The 18,082-nt window shown below is 49.2% G+C and overlaps 1 protein-coding gene across 1 annotated transcript in view; it reads left to right on the forward strand.

The window, feature by feature from the left end:
• PCSK6 (proprotein convertase subtilisin/kexin type 6) overlaps positions 1-15,303 on the forward strand; it is a 121,398-nt gene extending 106,095 nt beyond the window's left edge. Inside the window, exons 16-21 of the mRNA XM_014605922.3 lie at positions 1,144-1,340; positions 3,036-3,123; positions 8,100-8,203; positions 10,091-10,220; positions 12,418-12,530; positions 13,568-15,303. Of these exons, the coding sequence (XP_014461408.1) occupies positions 1,144-1,340; positions 3,036-3,123; positions 8,100-8,203; positions 10,091-10,220; positions 12,418-12,530; positions 13,568-13,665 (730 nt within the window). The 3' untranslated portion in view covers positions 13,666-15,303. The remainder of the gene's footprint in view (positions 1-1,143; positions 1,341-3,035; positions 3,124-8,099; positions 8,204-10,090; positions 10,221-12,417; positions 12,531-13,567) is intronic.
• The last annotated feature ends 2,779 nt before the right edge of the window (positions 15,304-18,082 follow it).

Consider the following 18,082-nt stretch of genomic DNA (forward strand, 5'->3'; position numbering starts at 1 on the left):
GGGTTCTTGCTAGGTGTGCGTGCGTGCACGTGTGTGTGGTCATGTCCTATGCCAGAACCCCCTCCTTTTGGGTCCATGTGCACCCAGAGGTCCTGACATCCAGCTCTTCTCTTTGCTTTGTATCTCGTTCATAAGGTGCCATAGCTCAGAAGCAGTTGATGGGCATGCATTTGCAAAGCAATCCTGCCTGAGTACCTAAATTAAGGGATGTTGCCCTAAGCTGCTGGCTGATAGTGATGACTCCTGAATACTTCTGGGTTGGTGAATGATTTATCAAAGAAAAGATTATGGGTGCAGTCAGCAAGGACTTTCCTCCAGGGGTGATACGTGTAGCCAGAAATGAAGTCAAGTTAGCGTAGGTAGAGGAAAGAAGCAATGGAAACTTGCTTCAGCCTGAGGCTCAGCCTAGCTCTGTTATTGCTTACTATTGTATTGAATGAATGCCCAAGCCCCCTACCCTGGATCAGAAACCCATTGTACTGGGTGCTGTACAAATACAAATGGCTCCTGCCCAAAAGCTTTCCTAGTATAAGAGAGGAAATGACAGAGGGCGGCAGACCAGCAGATGGGGAGCCCCAGAAGACAGTCGCAAAACATCAGGTCATAAAAACATAAAAGTGTTTGTCCTCCCAAAGGAAGGGCTTCCCTCAGTACCTGAGCAAGGGAGAGAAAAATGATGCTTAACACCACCCCAGAGAAGTCATGGGTAAAGGGAAGTATTTGGTAGCCGTGTTGGTCTGAGACAAAAAGAAATGCAAAAATGTAAAACACTTGGTTCAGAAATGATACCTTTTATTGGACCAACTGAGAAATTGCAAAAAGATATATCTTTTTCTGCAATTTTTCTGCAGTTGGATAAAGGGAAGGCACTCGGACACCCATGCTGTGAGGGGTGGTGAATTGATGAGGGCAGTGTAAGGCCTCGAATAGAACTTTTAACCATTTGCTCGCCAGCTAGAGCCCTGGGTGTATCACCAAACCATTTTGTTTTCTAAGAAAATCCCTTTGCGATATGCAGTTGTTGGTCTAGTCTAGCACCCTCCGCTCTCATGATCTCTATCAGATGCATCTTTCAGGATCAGGCGTTTGGAAACAAAAGGAAAATGCTTAATGTCGTGTTGTTTTGCTGTCCCCCTTCTCCAGGATGTGCGTGAACTCTTGCCCTTCAGGGTTTTTTGGGGACGACACAGTGAGAAGGTGCCGGAGGTGCTTCAAAGGGTGTGAAAACTGCACAGGCAGGGGCCAGACGCAGTGCACGGCTTGCAGGCGTGGCTATTACCACCATCAGGAAACGAGCACGTGTGCGATGCTATGTCCAGCTGGGTTTTACTCAGAGGAACGTAAGGATGCGAATGCTTTGTACACTCTAGCATGTGGATATGCAGGTGGTTTTTTTGAATGGCCAAGATTGGAAAAAAATTAAGAAATCTCAGCTATCAATGCAGGGTGCGCAAGTTGAGAGCCCCAGACCATAGTTTGCTCAGACAGACCTCTCCCGCGGTCAGCATAGGTCTGGCATCACATTGTCTGTACCGCTAGCGGTGGTAATCGTAACGCTAATGGTAACTTGGGATGGTGCAAGAAAACAACTGTCGTGTGGCTGGTCCAAGACGGGGCTGACTGTCTCGAAGCATTTGTCACTGATCAGAGCCTGGTGATGCTTCTTGAACGTGAGCTGTCTTAACCTTTGCAGCTGCCAAGGGAGGCTGGGATGCATTAGAGCCCCATCTCCACAGGGGAGGAACCCTCGATGCTGAGCCCATTCGGGGGCGCCGTCACGTGTAATCCAGTGGGAATGGTGGGGGTAGAAATCTCTGCAAATCAATTTGCCACCAATCAGCCACCAATCAATTTGCCACCAATTCAGCACCCGGAAACTGGGGCCTTCAAAGACCGGGAAAGGTTTGGATCCGAGTTGAGGTCACGCAGCAGATCAGAGGAGAATTGTGGTTTGAGTCTCCGGAGGGCTTCCAGCTCCGGGCTCGGAGGGAACATCAGCCAAAGATTAGATGCCTAATTCCCATGGAAAGTCTGTGAGGGTTAAGTACTTGAATTCCTAGCCGTGAAACTCTTACCCACCATCCTTATTTCGATGATAGAAACCCTAACTAGAGCCATACAATATGCATTACAGAAATATATTATTAACTACCACAGCTGCAATCAGTTGGGTACTATTATCATTATTATGCCTAGATAAGGTGTTCCATTTGGGTTAATTGGCAGTGGAGAGAGAAGTGGGAGCGGGGAGGGCTTAATAGATGAGATGGGGAATTGAAAGCCGTTACATTTTCCAAACATTCAGAATTTTACTAGATGAAGGCACGTCCTGGCATCAGCCCTCCCTCTGTGCGCTTTGCTTTGCTCCACGGTATTTCTGTCTCAATGCAGCTGCAGGTAGCAAACGCTGAATAACCGTCTGCTTGCATTCTAGCTGTGAACCTTTTAGCTTGTCCAGCTATGGGCAAAAATAGCAATGCTTCCTCCTCACCTGTCTCATAGATGGGCATTAGCCCACGCCCACGTCCGCACAGGACCCTAGCAGGCCAGAAAACCCTGCTGGAGCCAGGAATCTAAGACTTAAGCCTTCTCCTATTAAAGACTCACATTGACTTTAATGAAGGCTGCATTGGGCCCATTCTGAGTGTAAAAGCACATAAAAACATATGCTGCTTCTAATCCCAGCGCCTGTTGGCACACAGGGGATAATCTGAGACTCGTGAACAGGAAGCCTATCTTGAATCCGAACCATCCCAAGATCCCCAGCCCAGAGGTTTCATCAAGTCGATATCTATTCTGGCCCTTTCACATATCCACGCAGTCTGAACACCCCTTCTGTCCCCCACCCTTCCCCATGTCATTTGTAATAGGCTGTTTGAAAGGCATGCTTGTCTCCTTTGGCAGCCGCTGCCTGCAAACAGCAATTGAAATCCAGCATTTTTTAACTTGAACTACCCTGTGCTTTGTGGCTGTGACTGTTGCTTGCATCTCTTGTCCGTGTTTGATTCGCCCTGACTGTCTGTGTTTTCTGAAAGGTCAGAAGCGCTGTCTCAAATGTCATCAAAGCTGCAGAAAATGCATTGGCCATCCCGATAAATGTACCGCATGCAAGGATGGATTCAGGTAATAGACCAGCACGGAACAAATTTGTACTTTCAGGGTTTTCACTGTATTTGAAACAAAGGAAAGGGCTGGAAACAAGCACCCTCTGAAAAATAGGAAAATGGAAATTTTTAAGACGTAGATCTCCATTGGAAGAGAGAGACTATTCAAGCACATCAGGGCTGTGATTTAAACTGCCAGAGGCCTGGAAATCCAGAAGTGGGTGTGGGCTGTATGTACTCCCCCTGCAGCTGGAAAGCACTGTCTGAATACCATCTCTTGATCTCCAGCATTCATCAACATGGTGCTTAAATGATCCCCTGGAGTTAAAAGTAGCACTGTGTGCGCCTGAAGTGGCAGCACGAAGTATTATTCTTGTCATCGGAAGAGACGTTGGCTCCTCTCTTTCCCTGCTCATAGGCATAGCATTACCTTTCGTGTCCCCTCCATGACTACTCCTGCTTTAATTCAGACAAACGGGAGCAGGAGTCCAGCCTTTTCTGTTAGAGGGCCTCATCCTGCTCAGGGCTGAGTGCTCCTGTCTCACCGCAGAGGCGGAGGGGGCTCCGCACGTAGCAGGACCTCAGCCTCCTTCGCATCATTTCAGGCACGTGTTTGCCCCATGCCATTTGGTGTCAATCCCTTTTGCTTGCCTTGTTTGTAAGAAGAGGGGGCAGGGCAGGATCCAAAGGGGGGGGGGAAAAACAGGGGAGAAAAATGTTTCCAGTGACTGTGACAACACAGGTGTTTCCTGCTGAGCCTCAGATGGCTCCTTCAGCATGTACTGTGTGGATTAATTCTGTCTCCCTAGGCCAGGCGGTGCTGAGCTGGGTTTATAAATACCCATTTTGGATGGGTAGCAGATGCATGGTGCAGGCTGAGAACGCCCTGGCACACCAGAGCTGTGCCCGTTGTGCTGGCACAGTTAGACCAGGATAGTACAGGGCTAATGACACTGGTAACATCCCCTCCCTCGCCACCACTACCATGTAGACACAGATGCTTACATTCCAGTTTAAGTGGCTTAAACCTCCTTTCCAAGCAGCAGAAGCCAACCTGAAAGAAGTCCAGGTGCGGATGGAGGTGGGAGGTGGTTTCTCTAGCGCTTGAAATCCACACAGTGCCCCCAGGTGCACCAGCCCTTTGGCTTCCTGCTGGAGCCCGTGGGAGCGAACGCTGTGATCTCTGAAAAGGACTTACGGCTGGTGCCCAGGAGCTGCGCTTGGCATGCTACAGTCGCTCACCTCCCACCAATTCCCTTCTTTGCCACCCAAAAGCATCCGTGTGGCTTTAGCTATAAGAAGTTTCCAACTTGCCACCTGTCCCAGGAAGGGGCTTGACAGGGTTGGGGCCATTGCAGAAGTCCTGAACGGGGCTGTGGAGGAAGGGCTTTTCTGTGAGCTGAGACTCTCTGCCTGCCACTTCCCAGGTGTGTTGGGCATCCTGATGAAGACCATCACCTCTCCTGGGTATTTAGCATGGGGCTGACTCGGGTGTCGCTGAGCTGGAGTGGGCCTGGGGTCACTGGGTGGGAGCTTGCTGAGGCACTGCAGCTAACGAGCCTGATAGCATCGCTACTGAGGATCGATCGCTGGTTTTAGCTGCATGAAGCACTGGGAGGCTGGAACAGGCACTGGCATGTGCTAAGTCCCATCCCATCCTGTGCCCATGGGCAAGCCCCAGGGTGGTATGGCTTGGAGCAGCCCTCTGCCCGCTCTCATTTGCCCTGGGCCCAGCCTGACCGCAGCGGGAAGTGGAAAGCAACTTTCACCTTCCCCCAAACTCTGCTGGGTCCGAGTCCAGCTCCAAATTGAAAGATGGTTATTTTCATCAGTGTCTGAAGGAAGTGGAAGCCAATGTGCCGGGGCTAAAGGTCTCCCCACAAAAGAAAGAAATCTGTGATTTTTCCCACGCAGGGCACAACGAAATGAATGTATTTCCCCTCTGCCGGCCCATTAGGAAACCTGCTCCACTCTGAAGCCTGTAATTGGGCCAGAGCGATGCTTTTGTAGCACTGCTCTTGCAGAAGTAAGAATTGCTCGGGCCAAAGGATTATCTCCTCCTTCAAAGGAGGGAGAGTGGAAGCATTGTCAGGCATAATCCATACAAAGCTGCCTTTTTATTGTCCAGTATCCTTTTAAGCTGGGACTTCAAATCATCTCTGTCACATTAAAGTGCTAAAGGCCTAACTGAAGTTGCTTCACTAAGAGCTTTCAATCTCGTCTTACTCTAGGAACAAAGACCAGGTTTCAGCAGGGCCGTCGAGTCCTTTTAGCTCACCGTTCAGCCGTCTGTCACGTTTGGCTTGCGAGGGCAGTGTGGCCATTTGGGCTGAAGCCCTTTCTGGAGCAAATGCCGGGAACTTAGGGCGTGGACCTGCTCTTCTAGCTTGGAGCTTTCCTTTGTTTGAAATCGTGCTGGGCAGCCCGTGCAGGCGTGCTGGTTCCAGCGCGGCCCTGCTCAGTGTGAACGCCGGTGGGAGGAGCAGATCCTAACAGCAATTAGATGTCACTCCAGGTGCACAGGCTTCAAGGCCACTCACCCCCACCCACCTCCCCACACCGTTATTGCAAGCAGCCATGCCAGGGGACCTCATTCATACATTTCTCAAGCTCCATCTTCAGATGGGCTCTTGCTTTGCCCTTGTTAATCCTACTGGAAGATCATTCTGGGGCTGGTAACGATGGGTCTGGCACTAACCTGCAGTCCAGCCTCACCATATCTAGGCCTCCCCTCAGCTCAACAGAGGCTGGAGCCAGGGTGCAACCGACCTTCTCATGGTGCCTTATTCTTACAAGAAGTATTGCTAGGGCATAAGGCCAGACTGTCATCCCAGGGGAGCAATCGCCTCCAGCAGGGCTATGCATGGACAGATGACCTGCTTAAACTGGGTTAAATGGCATAACAGCAGGGAGGAAAAGCAGTGGACAGACCGTGCAAACCTCTAAAACAGGGTAGTTTGCCCCAATCTAGTGGAGAATTACCCATGTAGGAATCTGAGACGAAGCCCTGCTTGCATCAGTTGGACCAGGTTATATTCCATCTGTCCTTGTCCATCCCGGGGCAGCTTTTTGCTCAAGGCAAACAGGCTAGTACTTGCTCACTGCCACTTCGTGGTGTGGTATAGTCAGAGCTGCTTGGATTGTGAGCTACCCTGGGATTAGCACCATGCCTGTCCATTCCTGTTACCAGTGGGGTATAAAACCAGCATCAATGACCTCGGAGCACATGCTCATGTGTCCAGCAACTGAGACCTTGCAGCAGTGCTGAGAAAGAGGGTCCCAATCTGGCTGTTCGGATTCAGGCTGCAGGAAGCCAAAGGAAAATCTGCCGCTCCTCAGAGCCAGATGCTAGTCAAAGGATCAACTAGTATGATGATCTGTGTTGCTGTAATGCCTCAGTCATGGGCAGGGACCTTGCGGGGCTGGACGCTGTATGAACACCGAACACAAAGCAGATCCCTGCCTCAGACAGCTTGCAAGCTTACAACAAAAGCACATGAATCACGGAGCAGGCATTCCCTGTGTATCTGTATGGAGGATGAATAACATTTAAACAGCTTAATTCCTCCAACGCCAAGAAGAACAGGAGCGAGCAGGATTATCGCCTCCTTTTATTGTGAGGTTCTTTGTGGCGTTCAGGCCTTTGGGAGAGTCAGGCTGGCTGCCCACATTTTTTTTTTTTAATTCTATTTCCTCTTGAACATTTAATTAAAGAACCTGCAGCGATTCCTTTGGTCCCAAGAAGGACTTTAATTTCTTTTGAAGTGCTGGCTCCATTTCAGATGCTTTCTGCACGGCTCTGAGGTGAGGCAGCGCGTGCGCAGCTGCACTGTATGGCTCTACAGCACTCAGAGTTAAACTTCATTGGGGTCTAGGGAGTTTTTTAATCTCACAGTGGCACTTTGTGGCCTTGAACTGCGATCACGGGCCCCACAGGGCTCAGTCCTGAATAGAAACACCAGGTGAGGGTCTCATGTTGCCAGTGAGACCCTCCAGCATCACCTACAGCCACTGGAAATTCAAAGTGGTAACTTTTACCGTGTGATAAAGTTACTCTGGATTTCTTTAGAGTGACTTTCCCTGGATCTGAGTGATGTAGGTACAGAGAGGAAAGTGAGTTCCTCTTGTGTAAGGGGCTAGATCCCCCCTCTCCCTCCCCAGTTCTGCTCTTTGCTCAGACAAAGGGTTGGTCACACAGGGAGGAGCAGGGGGAGCAACGGGTCAGCAACGGGACCCAGTCAGGACCAAGCAGCGATGGGGCTGGCTGCAGCGGCCGCTGCTTCACGGGGTTAGCTCAATGCAAGGGACAAACTAAGTCTGCCGGAGCACCCAGAAGGGCCTGCAGTCCCCAGACAAGTGTGCAGCTTACATTAGCAATGATAGGACGTACCAGCCAGCTTCACAGCCTGGCTCTGATGGGAACATGGAAGTGACTTCCTCTCTCCAGCCAGGAATTTCCCTGGAGAGGAGTCTCCCATAGGAGTGAAAGCAGTGCGGGCAGCTGTAGAGCACCCCTGCCTGCAGCCCTGGGGCCGGGCTGCAAGCAACAGAGAGACGGCCTCGTAGGCCTGCTGGGCTCTGAGGCTGGGCAACCCAGCCCTTGACCACCGTGCATCCAAGGGGAGCAGGCTGGAGGGAGGGCTGGCAAGGAGGTGGTTTCGCTCCCCAGCCTCAGCCCAGAGCCCTATGTTGGATTAGCCTGACGGCTCCCAAGGGATCTTTACAGCATCACTGGGGTACAAGGAGGCCATGGGCAAGCCCCCAATGCAAACTGCAGAGGGGGACTGTTCTACCATGCAAGGATCCCCCTCCACAGAACAGATTTAGGGGCTGGGATCTGCTGGGCTGATGCCAGGAAGCACTGGGTGGTTCTAACACAGGGAGCAATGATCCCAGCCTCCTCCGCTCCCTTCCTGCTGGGTTGTTTTCAACACCTGTCAGCAGGAATTGCTATAGAGTGGTGTTTGGTGCATATTTTCTCTCCTTTGCCGACAGCCTGTCAGGAGACAGCTGCGTCCCTGAATGCCAGCCCGGCATGTACCTCAGCAGAGAGGCCAGGAAGTGCGAGGGGTGCCAGGCCAGCTGCCAGACGTGTGCAGGTATGTTCACTGCCCGCCAGCCACTCCTTCAAGCAACCGCGGTGCCAGCCCTCTCCGCACGTGAGCCATTGACACTGCAGACACATTGATGCTTCCTGGGCTCCAGGCGTTGTGGCACCTGTCATGCACAGAGTAAGTGCTTTGTGCCAAGCAGCCCATGAAGGTGAGAGAGAGGGCTCTGCAGCATCTCACTCTCCATGCAAAACCCAGCTCCGCAGCAACTGTGACCCTGATCTTTGGAGCTGCTGATCCGTGGCAGTTCAGCCTGTTGTGAAGCTGGCTTTTTCATGAGTGCATTGCCCTGGCCCCAGGAGCCTGAAGGCAGCTCTGAAGGCTACCTCTGGTGTCTCCAGTGTGCTTTGGAGCTGCCACTGCTCAGGCGTTGCCAGCCCTGCTGCAATTGCAAGACCATCCCAAGACCATTGTCAAGGCTGCACAGCTCTTGCAGCTGCCAGGCATCTCCCCATTTGATCCTACTTACTTTCTCATGGTTCTTTTATTCTACCCTCATTTCAGATTAAAAATACCCATTTCCCCTATGTCATTCCTTTAATATTGCCAGCATTTTCCTAATACCTTTCCTGGACAGCTTTCCGAGGTTGCTCTGCATCCCTTTTTATTGTTTGCCTTTTTGTTTTGCAAAGGTCCAATTATTTTGCATTGTTAACTTTGGCATGTAGTCTCGAAAGCATCTCCTGATCTGATGATAATATGATCTCCAGACAATTTGTGTTCTCTGGCTTGAATCTCATTTATCATACACGGTTAATTTCCTAGGACTAAGTCCAAAATATTCATTGATCTTGTTAGAAAGCGTGTAAGGGAACTGACTTTTAATCCTTTAAGAAAATTACCCCCTTTCTAATTCTTATTCCAGTCAGAGTAAATGCAGTATGCCGCATTCATTTTTCTTTCTTTTTCACGTTTCCCTGGTTCGCATAAGCGTTTCTCGGTCGGCTTTTGCTCTGGGTATGGAAGGTCTTTAGTTAATGTTGTTTTAATCAGTCTGCAGTCTGTTGCTCTAGTTCTTGCATATCGGTGCTGGGGAGAAGCAAAGTAGGTCTCTTCTCCTTGGTTTTAGAGGTAATCTCAGCTGGCCTTCCCTTCACCTCATGCTCTCCCCCTGCTGCGCACCTGAAATGCAGCCTTGCTACAAATACAGCTGCTAAGACCCTGGGAGCTGGGAAGGGTGGAGGCCGAGGGAAGTGCCATGCTTTAGGGCACAAGCTGGTCTTCCTTGCAGGGGTCAGGAAGGAATTTCTTTCTTTGTCTTTATGTAGATGTAGCCAGCTCCGAGGCTGTTGCAGACAGGACAAAAGGTCTCTGCGGAGCTATCCTGGGAGTGGGAAGGAGAGGGAGTGAGAAGCAGAGACCCAGAGAGGAGAAGGGACTGGGCAGAGATGGGGAGAGGCACGGTGGGCACGGGCTGCAGCAGCAGGTGCAGGGCTGGGAGGGAGGTTTGCTGCAGAGAGGACGTGCTGTCCTCTGTCTCTCTGCTCGGGCAATCTGGCAACCGGGGCAAACGTGGTCAGAGATGGTGCAGATCAGAGGCTGCCTGCACCCGGATCTCATTCAGCCGGGATGCTCCTATAAATGTTAGGCTGCATTTCGTTGCCCAGCCATGCTTCCCTGCAAGGCTGCGGGGTGACCTGGGCCCTGGCAGGGCTGAGGGCAAGCATGCAGGAGCCAAGGAACCACAGAGGAGCTGGCGCCGCTATTTCTCCGAGGCAAGTTGTTGATTCCCCCCAATTTTTGGGTGCACAGCGGAGTGCTGCATAATCCCTCCAGAGCGGTCCTCACTCCTCTCTGATCCCAGGCTGCTCGCACAATGCAGCAATTGTCTCGGGAGCTGACTATAATGTTTCACTTCTCCCTTATGCTCCCTAGAGCCAGGCAAAGAGGAATGCGTGCCATGTGCCAAAGACTTACCCTTGCACGAGTGGCAATGTGTCCCTGCCTGCCGGGAGGGTTTTTACCCTGAAGAGATGAACGGCATCCCTCAGAAACTCTGCAAAAGGTACGGTGCCCTCCTCTAGACCTTCCCCTTTAAACTGGCATGATGGAGTTCACTGTGATCCAGCCTTAAGAGCTAGCTGAACAAAGCCATGATGGGTGCGGAGCCGCGATGAGCCATTTCACAGGGAACACGGATCAAAATCTAGGAAAGAGCTTGCACATGAAGTTGTTTAATGGACCAGCTAGGAGAAGTTCAACATGCCCCGAGTCCTGTTGAATCACATGGCCTTCACCTCAAGTGAAGCTAGTGGAAAGAGTCCAGGTGCACAAGCTGGGCATGTTGCCTGGGGACCAGACAATGGTGGGTTTTAGTCCCTCACCAGACCGGGGCTGATGGGCAACACTGGTCCTGTGGTACAGACACAGGACTGAAAGTGGCTTCCTGGGCCATTGAGGCCCAGCCCATGCACTCACATGTAATCATTTCCCTGAGGAAAACCTAGACTCGCTGCTTCCAATCCTAACACACACACCAACACGGCAGAAAGCCAGAAACACCAGGAATACTCTAGCCTGCCCAAGCCAAACCCAGGGGAGGAGGTGGCACTCTCAGGGTCCTGCCCCTGCAAGAGCAGGGAACTAGCTAGTGAAAGATTTGGCTGGGGTCATGTAGTGAGTTGGGTTCGGAGCTAGACCTAGAGCTCAGACCTTGTATTCCTGCCTGGTGAATCAAGTCTGATACAGGATGATGCTGGGTTTAGGTGAAGGGAAGACACAGAGTGCAGGGTTTGCTGCCAAGTGCAGTTAGACGGGCTCCGTGCACCATCACCTTCGATAATACACCACCCGGTTCCTATGTAGCACTTTTCACCTGGGCTATGCTGGCTATCCAGAGTCAGTATTATTATGACACTAGTCCAGCCAGCGAACATTAGAACATCTTTAGGAGAAGGCGGGCACGTCTACACATGCCATTAGTGCCCAGCAATAAACTGCAGAGTTTATTGCTCCACAGTTTATTGCTCTTAGGAAACTCCCAGGAGCACAGTTTACACGTGAGCTAACACTCTAGCACAACTGAGTGAGATGGCAGCAGCCGCGGCTGGTAGGAGGGCTGGGGGGTCAGCCTGCCAGCCTGGAGCTGCTCCGACCGGGCTCATTGTGCTGCAGAGGAGCTGGCTGGGGCACGAGGGTGCTCCAGTCTGGGGCTAGCCAGCAGGTAGCCCCTATGCCCCAACTAGCCAGCTCAGTAGTTACAAGTCCTACCCTGCTGGGGGGTTTTATTAGTTTCCTGTGTCCTGTTAGGGGCACACGTGTAGATGCTGCCACATTAAGTAGTCAACTGCACAGTAAATGTCTCATGTAAACGTGCCCAGTCAGTATAATTATCTTGAGCTTAAAGACGGAGAAGCCGAGCTAAAGAGAAGAGAGGAGGAGTTGTTCTGAGGATAGTTTGTAAGTGGAAGTTGCTGCTATAACCCTCACCACTGACTTCAGACCCATGCAGTTCAGAAGCCAAAACTCCTCCTTCACCAAGGCGGTCTTATATGAGATATTTTCCATAGTAAACAAGCCTGGATCCAAACAGTTTAGGGTCCTCCCTCCAGACAGTTCCCTGTCCCTTTCTTGTTGCTCTCCCTTTGAAGTACAGAGTGCTTCAAGTGAGTCAACATCTGGAGTGAGTCAACATCTGGGGTGAGTCTGTGGAATAACTAGTGCAGTCTCATTGCCTGCACATTGGAGGAACCCCTTGTAAGAGTCAGAAGGCTGCTGCAGTACCCGTGTCCCTTTGTGCTGGCCAAGGTGACACTCTGTGAGGTGGGCGGATAGCTGTCCTTTAAAAACTGAGCAGGGACCCACCAAAGCCATTTTTGGTAGGAGAGGGGGATTCGTAGAACCGCTCCTTCAAAGCCAGACACACACTTGCAAGCCAGAAACCCTTGGTAACGTGCCTTAGGTGAAAGCAGGGAAACGAAGGCACCTCTGCCCATAAATGAATGTGAAGCAGGTGGAAGACTCCAGTCTCCAGCCCAGGGGCTTATTCTCTTTCTCATCTGTTCAAGCGTCCCAATGAGAGAGGAGCATGTTCAATGTACATGCAAAGGGATACAGATCTGTTGTCTTCCATGGCTGAATTCAGCCTGGACGCTGAAGTGTCCCTAAGCACGTTATCAGAGGTGTCCGGCAGCCTGACATGCTGGACTGGGCGAGCTGTGGTCCCAGTGCTGACTGGGATCGTGTGTGTGTGTCTCTGTCAGGTGTGACAGCAGCTGCTCAGTCTGTGAAGGTTCGGTGGGGAACTGTGTCAAGTGTAAGGAAGGTTTCAGCCTGCTCCGGGGCTCATGCGTGACCAATGAAACCTGCATCAATGGTACGTACTTGCCTGCTAACCCAAGATAATAGATCCTGGGCTCCAACTCAAGCCCCAGTAGCACAAATGAGGTTTAAAGCTGCCTTCAAGGGGAATGTGGGGGTTCCCCTGTCCTGGCATCGGGGGTCCCTCAGGAGGGTCAGCACTGTGTATCCCACTCCACCATCTCCTGCCTCTCGGGGCATGGCCGGAGCAGGCTGCACTCTGGTTATGCAAAGAGTGGAGCTGTGGCTGCTCTAATATGTCCTGTCTTGGCATCTTCTTGCCTGGCCGTCCCTCCCCATACCTTGGTAGATCTGAGAATTGAGCGTGTACTCTGTCGAGCAGGGCCTTTCCCCGTCTACGGGTCTGCAAAGTACCTCAGATATGTCAGGGCTAAAAAGGTACTAGATGATGCTGTTGATGACAATAAGCTTTTCTGGAATTCAAATGAAACAGGATTTGGAATCAAACCAGAAAGGATATGAAAAAAAATGTGTAGGGACCGTGGGAAGAGTCTTCAGGTGGATCTTTCCAAATCAACTGCATTTTGAATCCTCTTACTGTCTTCAACAAAAAGCTCCCGACCCTTGTTTCTCTCCTCACAACAGAAACAGGATTAATATAATTGCTTCGGATGCCGTGATTTCATATTTGTGGGATGACCTACTAGAATGAAGTCAAGTTGCAGAATTATTGACCTGAACATTTTTCAGCAAATAGCACTGTAACTTCTCCCATCATGGCATCTGCCTGATGACTGCAGTAGAAACAAAGGTCACCAGGCAAGGCTGATAAGTGTTTGCTTATAGCTGGGGTACACACAAGAGGTTGCATGTCATTATATCTTCTATTTGGGCTAATTATCCCATCATCACCAGCTTTCTTCGTTCCTTCATTAAAAACCAGTGAAGGTTCTCTTAAAAAGTGTCTTATTTTCCATTCTCTCACCTCCAACAAGGGGATGAATTGCACTGCTAGTTGCAGGAGAGAGTTAATTTGTTTTGAAACTTAATCTGTTTCCTCGTTTTCTCTTCTTGTGCACCATGGCCCCGCAGCTGACAAGAATTTCTGCGAGGTGGGGAAATCCAGCAAGCTCTGCGAGAAGAAGCTGTTTGTACTGTTTTGCTGTCAGACGTGTCTCATGGCTGGATAGAGCTCAGCATCTGCCTCCAGGAGCTCCTCCGTCCTGCAAGTCCAGTTTTGCCAAACCTTGAGGACTAAAGTTTATTTTTACAGCTTGGGCAGAGTTTACAGGGTACCGTCCGGCATCCGCTCCTGAGTTTGACAGCTTTAATATCACTGTCCATTGGCTTCTATAGCAATATGTGTAGTAGCTTCTGGTCTGGGTAAGATCATGTTCTTAATCATTAAGTCTTAAAAGATACTAAACAAATGGTGATATTAATACTCTCAAACACTTCTTATGAATGGGGACTGATGTGGGATCCAGATGCGGAGGCCTGCTTCTTAGCAAAAGTGCGTCTGATTCAGCCTTTCCGAGTGTATGGCAGGAGCTCACAGCTCGAAGGACACAGGTTTCTGTAGCTCAGAGAAGGAGAAGCCATTTTTGGTTCAATACTCTTATGCTAGCTCACACCTGATATAAGTCCTCATTGCAATATTTTTATGCTCTGTACAGATGTAAAGTGATGAATTGGGTAATCTGCTAGATCAAAGCTCTAAAGCAAACGTATTTGAGCTACTCTTTGGTTCCAGTTGCTGTTTGTTTTTGTCCAGCCATAGATTTAGCTGTAAGTAGAGAGTGGAGGACCAAACTCAGAGCTGGAATGAGTGGATGAGTGCATCTGACCTGCTCACCCCTGGTCTGAAGTTAGCCCAGAGTGTCCTCGGCCATGCAGTATTCCCTGCAGCAAACCCAGGCACCTGCTCAGAGGGACTGTAAGCAGGCACCCACCTGAACTAGCGTGGGGTCACTGGATACATGTTTTCTTCCAAAATCACAGGCAAGTCATTGCCAGAGTCAGTTTTAATTGGTGAAACAAGCTAGATCTTTCCCATCTTGCTAAATGAGATGTTTCTTCCTATTTGTATCTGCCTGCATTTCATATCACAGCCTCTTCCATATGCCAACACTTTGCTGGGCTCACACATCTCTCCGGTCAAGTCTTCCCTGGATTGACAGCAGGATGACTTTCTTAGGCATCCATTTCCCAGAAAGACATTGCAATGGTCCAGCCAAGAAATGCTCTGATTATACAGAATGGGTCCGTAAACTTGATCATAATCTGTTTGCTCCATCTCTGACTAGTACATCACACCATGTTTATATAATTATGTTTAAAATATATTGGGCTACTTTGTTTTAAAGAGGGTTTTTTTAAAATAATTTATACAGTCATTGGTTTTCTCCATACACTATTTTTTATGGGGAGCAGGGAATCTTTTATGTGTCTCTCATCCTTCCTGTCTTTTGTGACTGCTATGTCAGACCTTCCAGATAAGTGCTTTTCACCAGGTATACGTAAACGGTACATCTTATGTTGCATGTTCTTTCATTGTTAATAGTCCAAACAAGTTAAATCTTTTGCCAGCAAAATTCACAGTAAAGACACAGTCTGTTCTTTATGAAGTGAGAATAATCCTTTTTTTTTTATAATTCCAATTATTTGCATCCTGCCTTGGCTTGTCCACTAAACCTTACCTCAAGCCAGTGAACCGGTGAGAACTAAACTATCCGTGTCCCTAAAACAGAATGGATCCATCACCAGATAAAGGCAAAGCTTCTAAGAACTGGCCGTTCCATTAATAAAATATTTACAGCCCCAGACAAGTGAGTCTGTCCTCTTTCCTGGCACCAAAGTCATTGGAGGTTTATATATTATTATTTTTTTTTGCCATCCAGACCAGACTTAAATCAAGGGTGTGATATTTCTGTGATATTCTTGTATGCTGCTGCACAAAGACGCTGGACTGCTTGAGGTCAAAAGCTAGTTCTGTAAGAGAGGTCATCTACTGAGAAATGTACTGCAGGGATGCAAACCCACTCTCAAATACCCTATTTGCATATATTTCCTTTCATCTGGAGGCTCACAAATTGCTTTGCAACCTATCGTATGAACCTGACATGGCATGGCAGCTGGCCGGTTGTGCTGGGGAGAATTTAGGTAGGCAGAGCGAAGCTACCAAGGCTGCAATTTGACCAGGATGTGGACATGAATGCCACTGCTCCTATGAAAAGTGCCTTGTGACCTTTATTGAACACAAGTGCTCAGGACTTTCTGGAAGCTATAGGGGAAGAGGGGCAGGGAACAGATCTGAATAAATCCTGTATAGCTACTCCTCCCCTTAGCATCTGCTCTCTGATTACTGGGCTGGGTGGACCCAGTACTCTGTATCTCCTGTGAGCTCAGCAAGCCTGGCAGTTCTGACTGGGTTCACACCTGAAAGATGGCATCTCCAGCAGTATACGTCGCTCCTTAGTACCATGCTGCGTCATTGTTTCAGAGAGAAAACGGGTCACCAGCAATGTTCCCTGCTGCACCTCGGCCTCCTTTGCTCCCCATCCGGGCACCTTATTTTGTGAGAGATGTTGGGATCACAGTGCATGGTGCCTGCAACTGTGAACAAAAGGGAAGTAAAAGTATTACGCTATCATTGCAATCAGATGCCCTCCTGCTACGATCTACCCCAGGAGAAGGAGATGGATGGTAGTCTTTAGCTGGGATAGTCCAGACGTAGTGTGGCTGTAGGGGTAGTTACCGCACAGCAGATGACACATGCGAAAGCCCCACCTCATTTTCCTCCACGCTAAATTGTTCATACACCAGTCACCCTTCTGGCTGACTTCGATAGGACCGGGATGTATAAACAAGACTGAGAGAGCTACTGGCAGGCTGGAGGGATCCCTGGATAGCATCCAGTTTTGTTAACCTATTGTGGGCCTGGCTGCCTTTCTTCTTTCTTCTCTAAAGCTGTTAGGAAGGGCAGACAGGGAGAAGTATTTATGTCCAGCTTTGGCTGAATATGTTTATTTTGTCCTTTTTAATTATGGGCTTGGTGCCCAGAGCACAGCGTGAATTTCTTGAGCTGTATTTTATAAATTTGAAGGAACTAACAAATTAGCACTTGCAGAAAGGGAAGTGGCCGTCTCAGCAGCGCGCTGTGGTGTGTTCACAGACAGTTATCCACGCTGGTGACACAATTTGCTGTGTATTTCTCACATATGCTGTAGTTGTGCGCTCGGTTATTGTGTAGTTTTCTACGTTGTTGCCGTGTCACATATAGGAGGCATTGGGAGAAAGTAACCTGTGGATCGAGGGCACCTGATGAGCTTGAGCTTTAAGTGTTCTGGCTTATGTTGGTTGAATCTCAGCACGGGCTGTTTCTGTAGTCAGATCCGTTGTGTTGCTCAAAAGATGCTTAGCCTGAGGCCTCCATGACACAACTGAAAAACGCAGCTTGGTTAAGATAACCCGGCACCAGAACCCCGGGCATATTAAAGACTCGAGTCCTGACTCCCACTTGAACAGATCTCTGCCCTTGCAAATATGACCCAATTTCAAACGTCTGAACAAAGGGCTCAAATTGTATTTTCTTTGACTTCTCTGACGATTAGGTTCTGGGGGGTCTGTGCAGTGTAAATGAGGATGCTGGAGTGGGGGGGTGATAATGGTACATGTTTTTTTTTCCCCTTTCCCCCAAAAATCATTTTTGGAAAGTAATAAAATTCCGATTATTTATCCAAGCTATTGCAATTGCTTGCTCAGAGCTATTACAGTCTCTCAGACTCGGGTGTGCTCAGAGGATCAAAGTGGCTCTGTTGTCAAGATAAATGCATATTTAGGCAATTTATTAAAGCGCATTTCTCTCTGGTCTCTTGGCACCAATGACAAATCTATAATAGCTGTTTTCTGGAAAATCTTCTTAAAGCTGCCTAACCCATCTTGTGCCTTTGGGATATAAGGTTATGTGCACAGCCAGTTGGCACGCTGTGGCTATGAGATGCGGGGTGGTTGCTACAAGCAAGTGCTTTGACTTTACAGGGCAAAGGAGTGGTTCTTAAACGCTGTCTGTTATAGTGGACCTTAAACTTGGTGGCACATAGTGTAACCCCCATCCTGTTGGTAATAACAGAACAGAACTTTATTCTGCTAAATATATGTTCTACCCAGACCCTTCAGATGCAGCCCCTGTCTCCCAGGAGTTTGGAAAGTATCACCTTATCAGGGTCCACTTAGTTTTTCTGACCAAATCTGACTTCAAGCCAGCATTTGCTATGCTACTACATGAGTCCCTGAAGCCAGTTATGGTCCTGGAATTAAACCTTTCCATGTGTAAGTATCCCCCTCTCTCACTCCTACCTGAATGAAACGTGGAGGTTTGCACATACCTGTCCTTACTAAATGACTGCATGCTGGTATTTTAGATGTATTGCCCCAATCATAAAGACTTAATTTTTTTAATAAAACAGCCCAGGTAGCACCCAGCTACAACCTGCATCCAACAGTCATCCCCATCCCCTGATGCCGGGACCACTGTAAGAAGGTGTAACCAACTGGTTGGATTGTCATTCAGAGAAAGTCCGTTGACAAACCATCCAGGTTCCCTCA

Source organism: Alligator mississippiensis, chromosome 11, assembly GCF_030867095.1.
Source record: "Alligator mississippiensis isolate rAllMis1 chromosome 11, rAllMis1, whole genome shotgun sequence".
NCBI lineage: Eukaryota > Metazoa > Chordata > Crocodylia > Alligatoridae > Alligator > Alligator mississippiensis.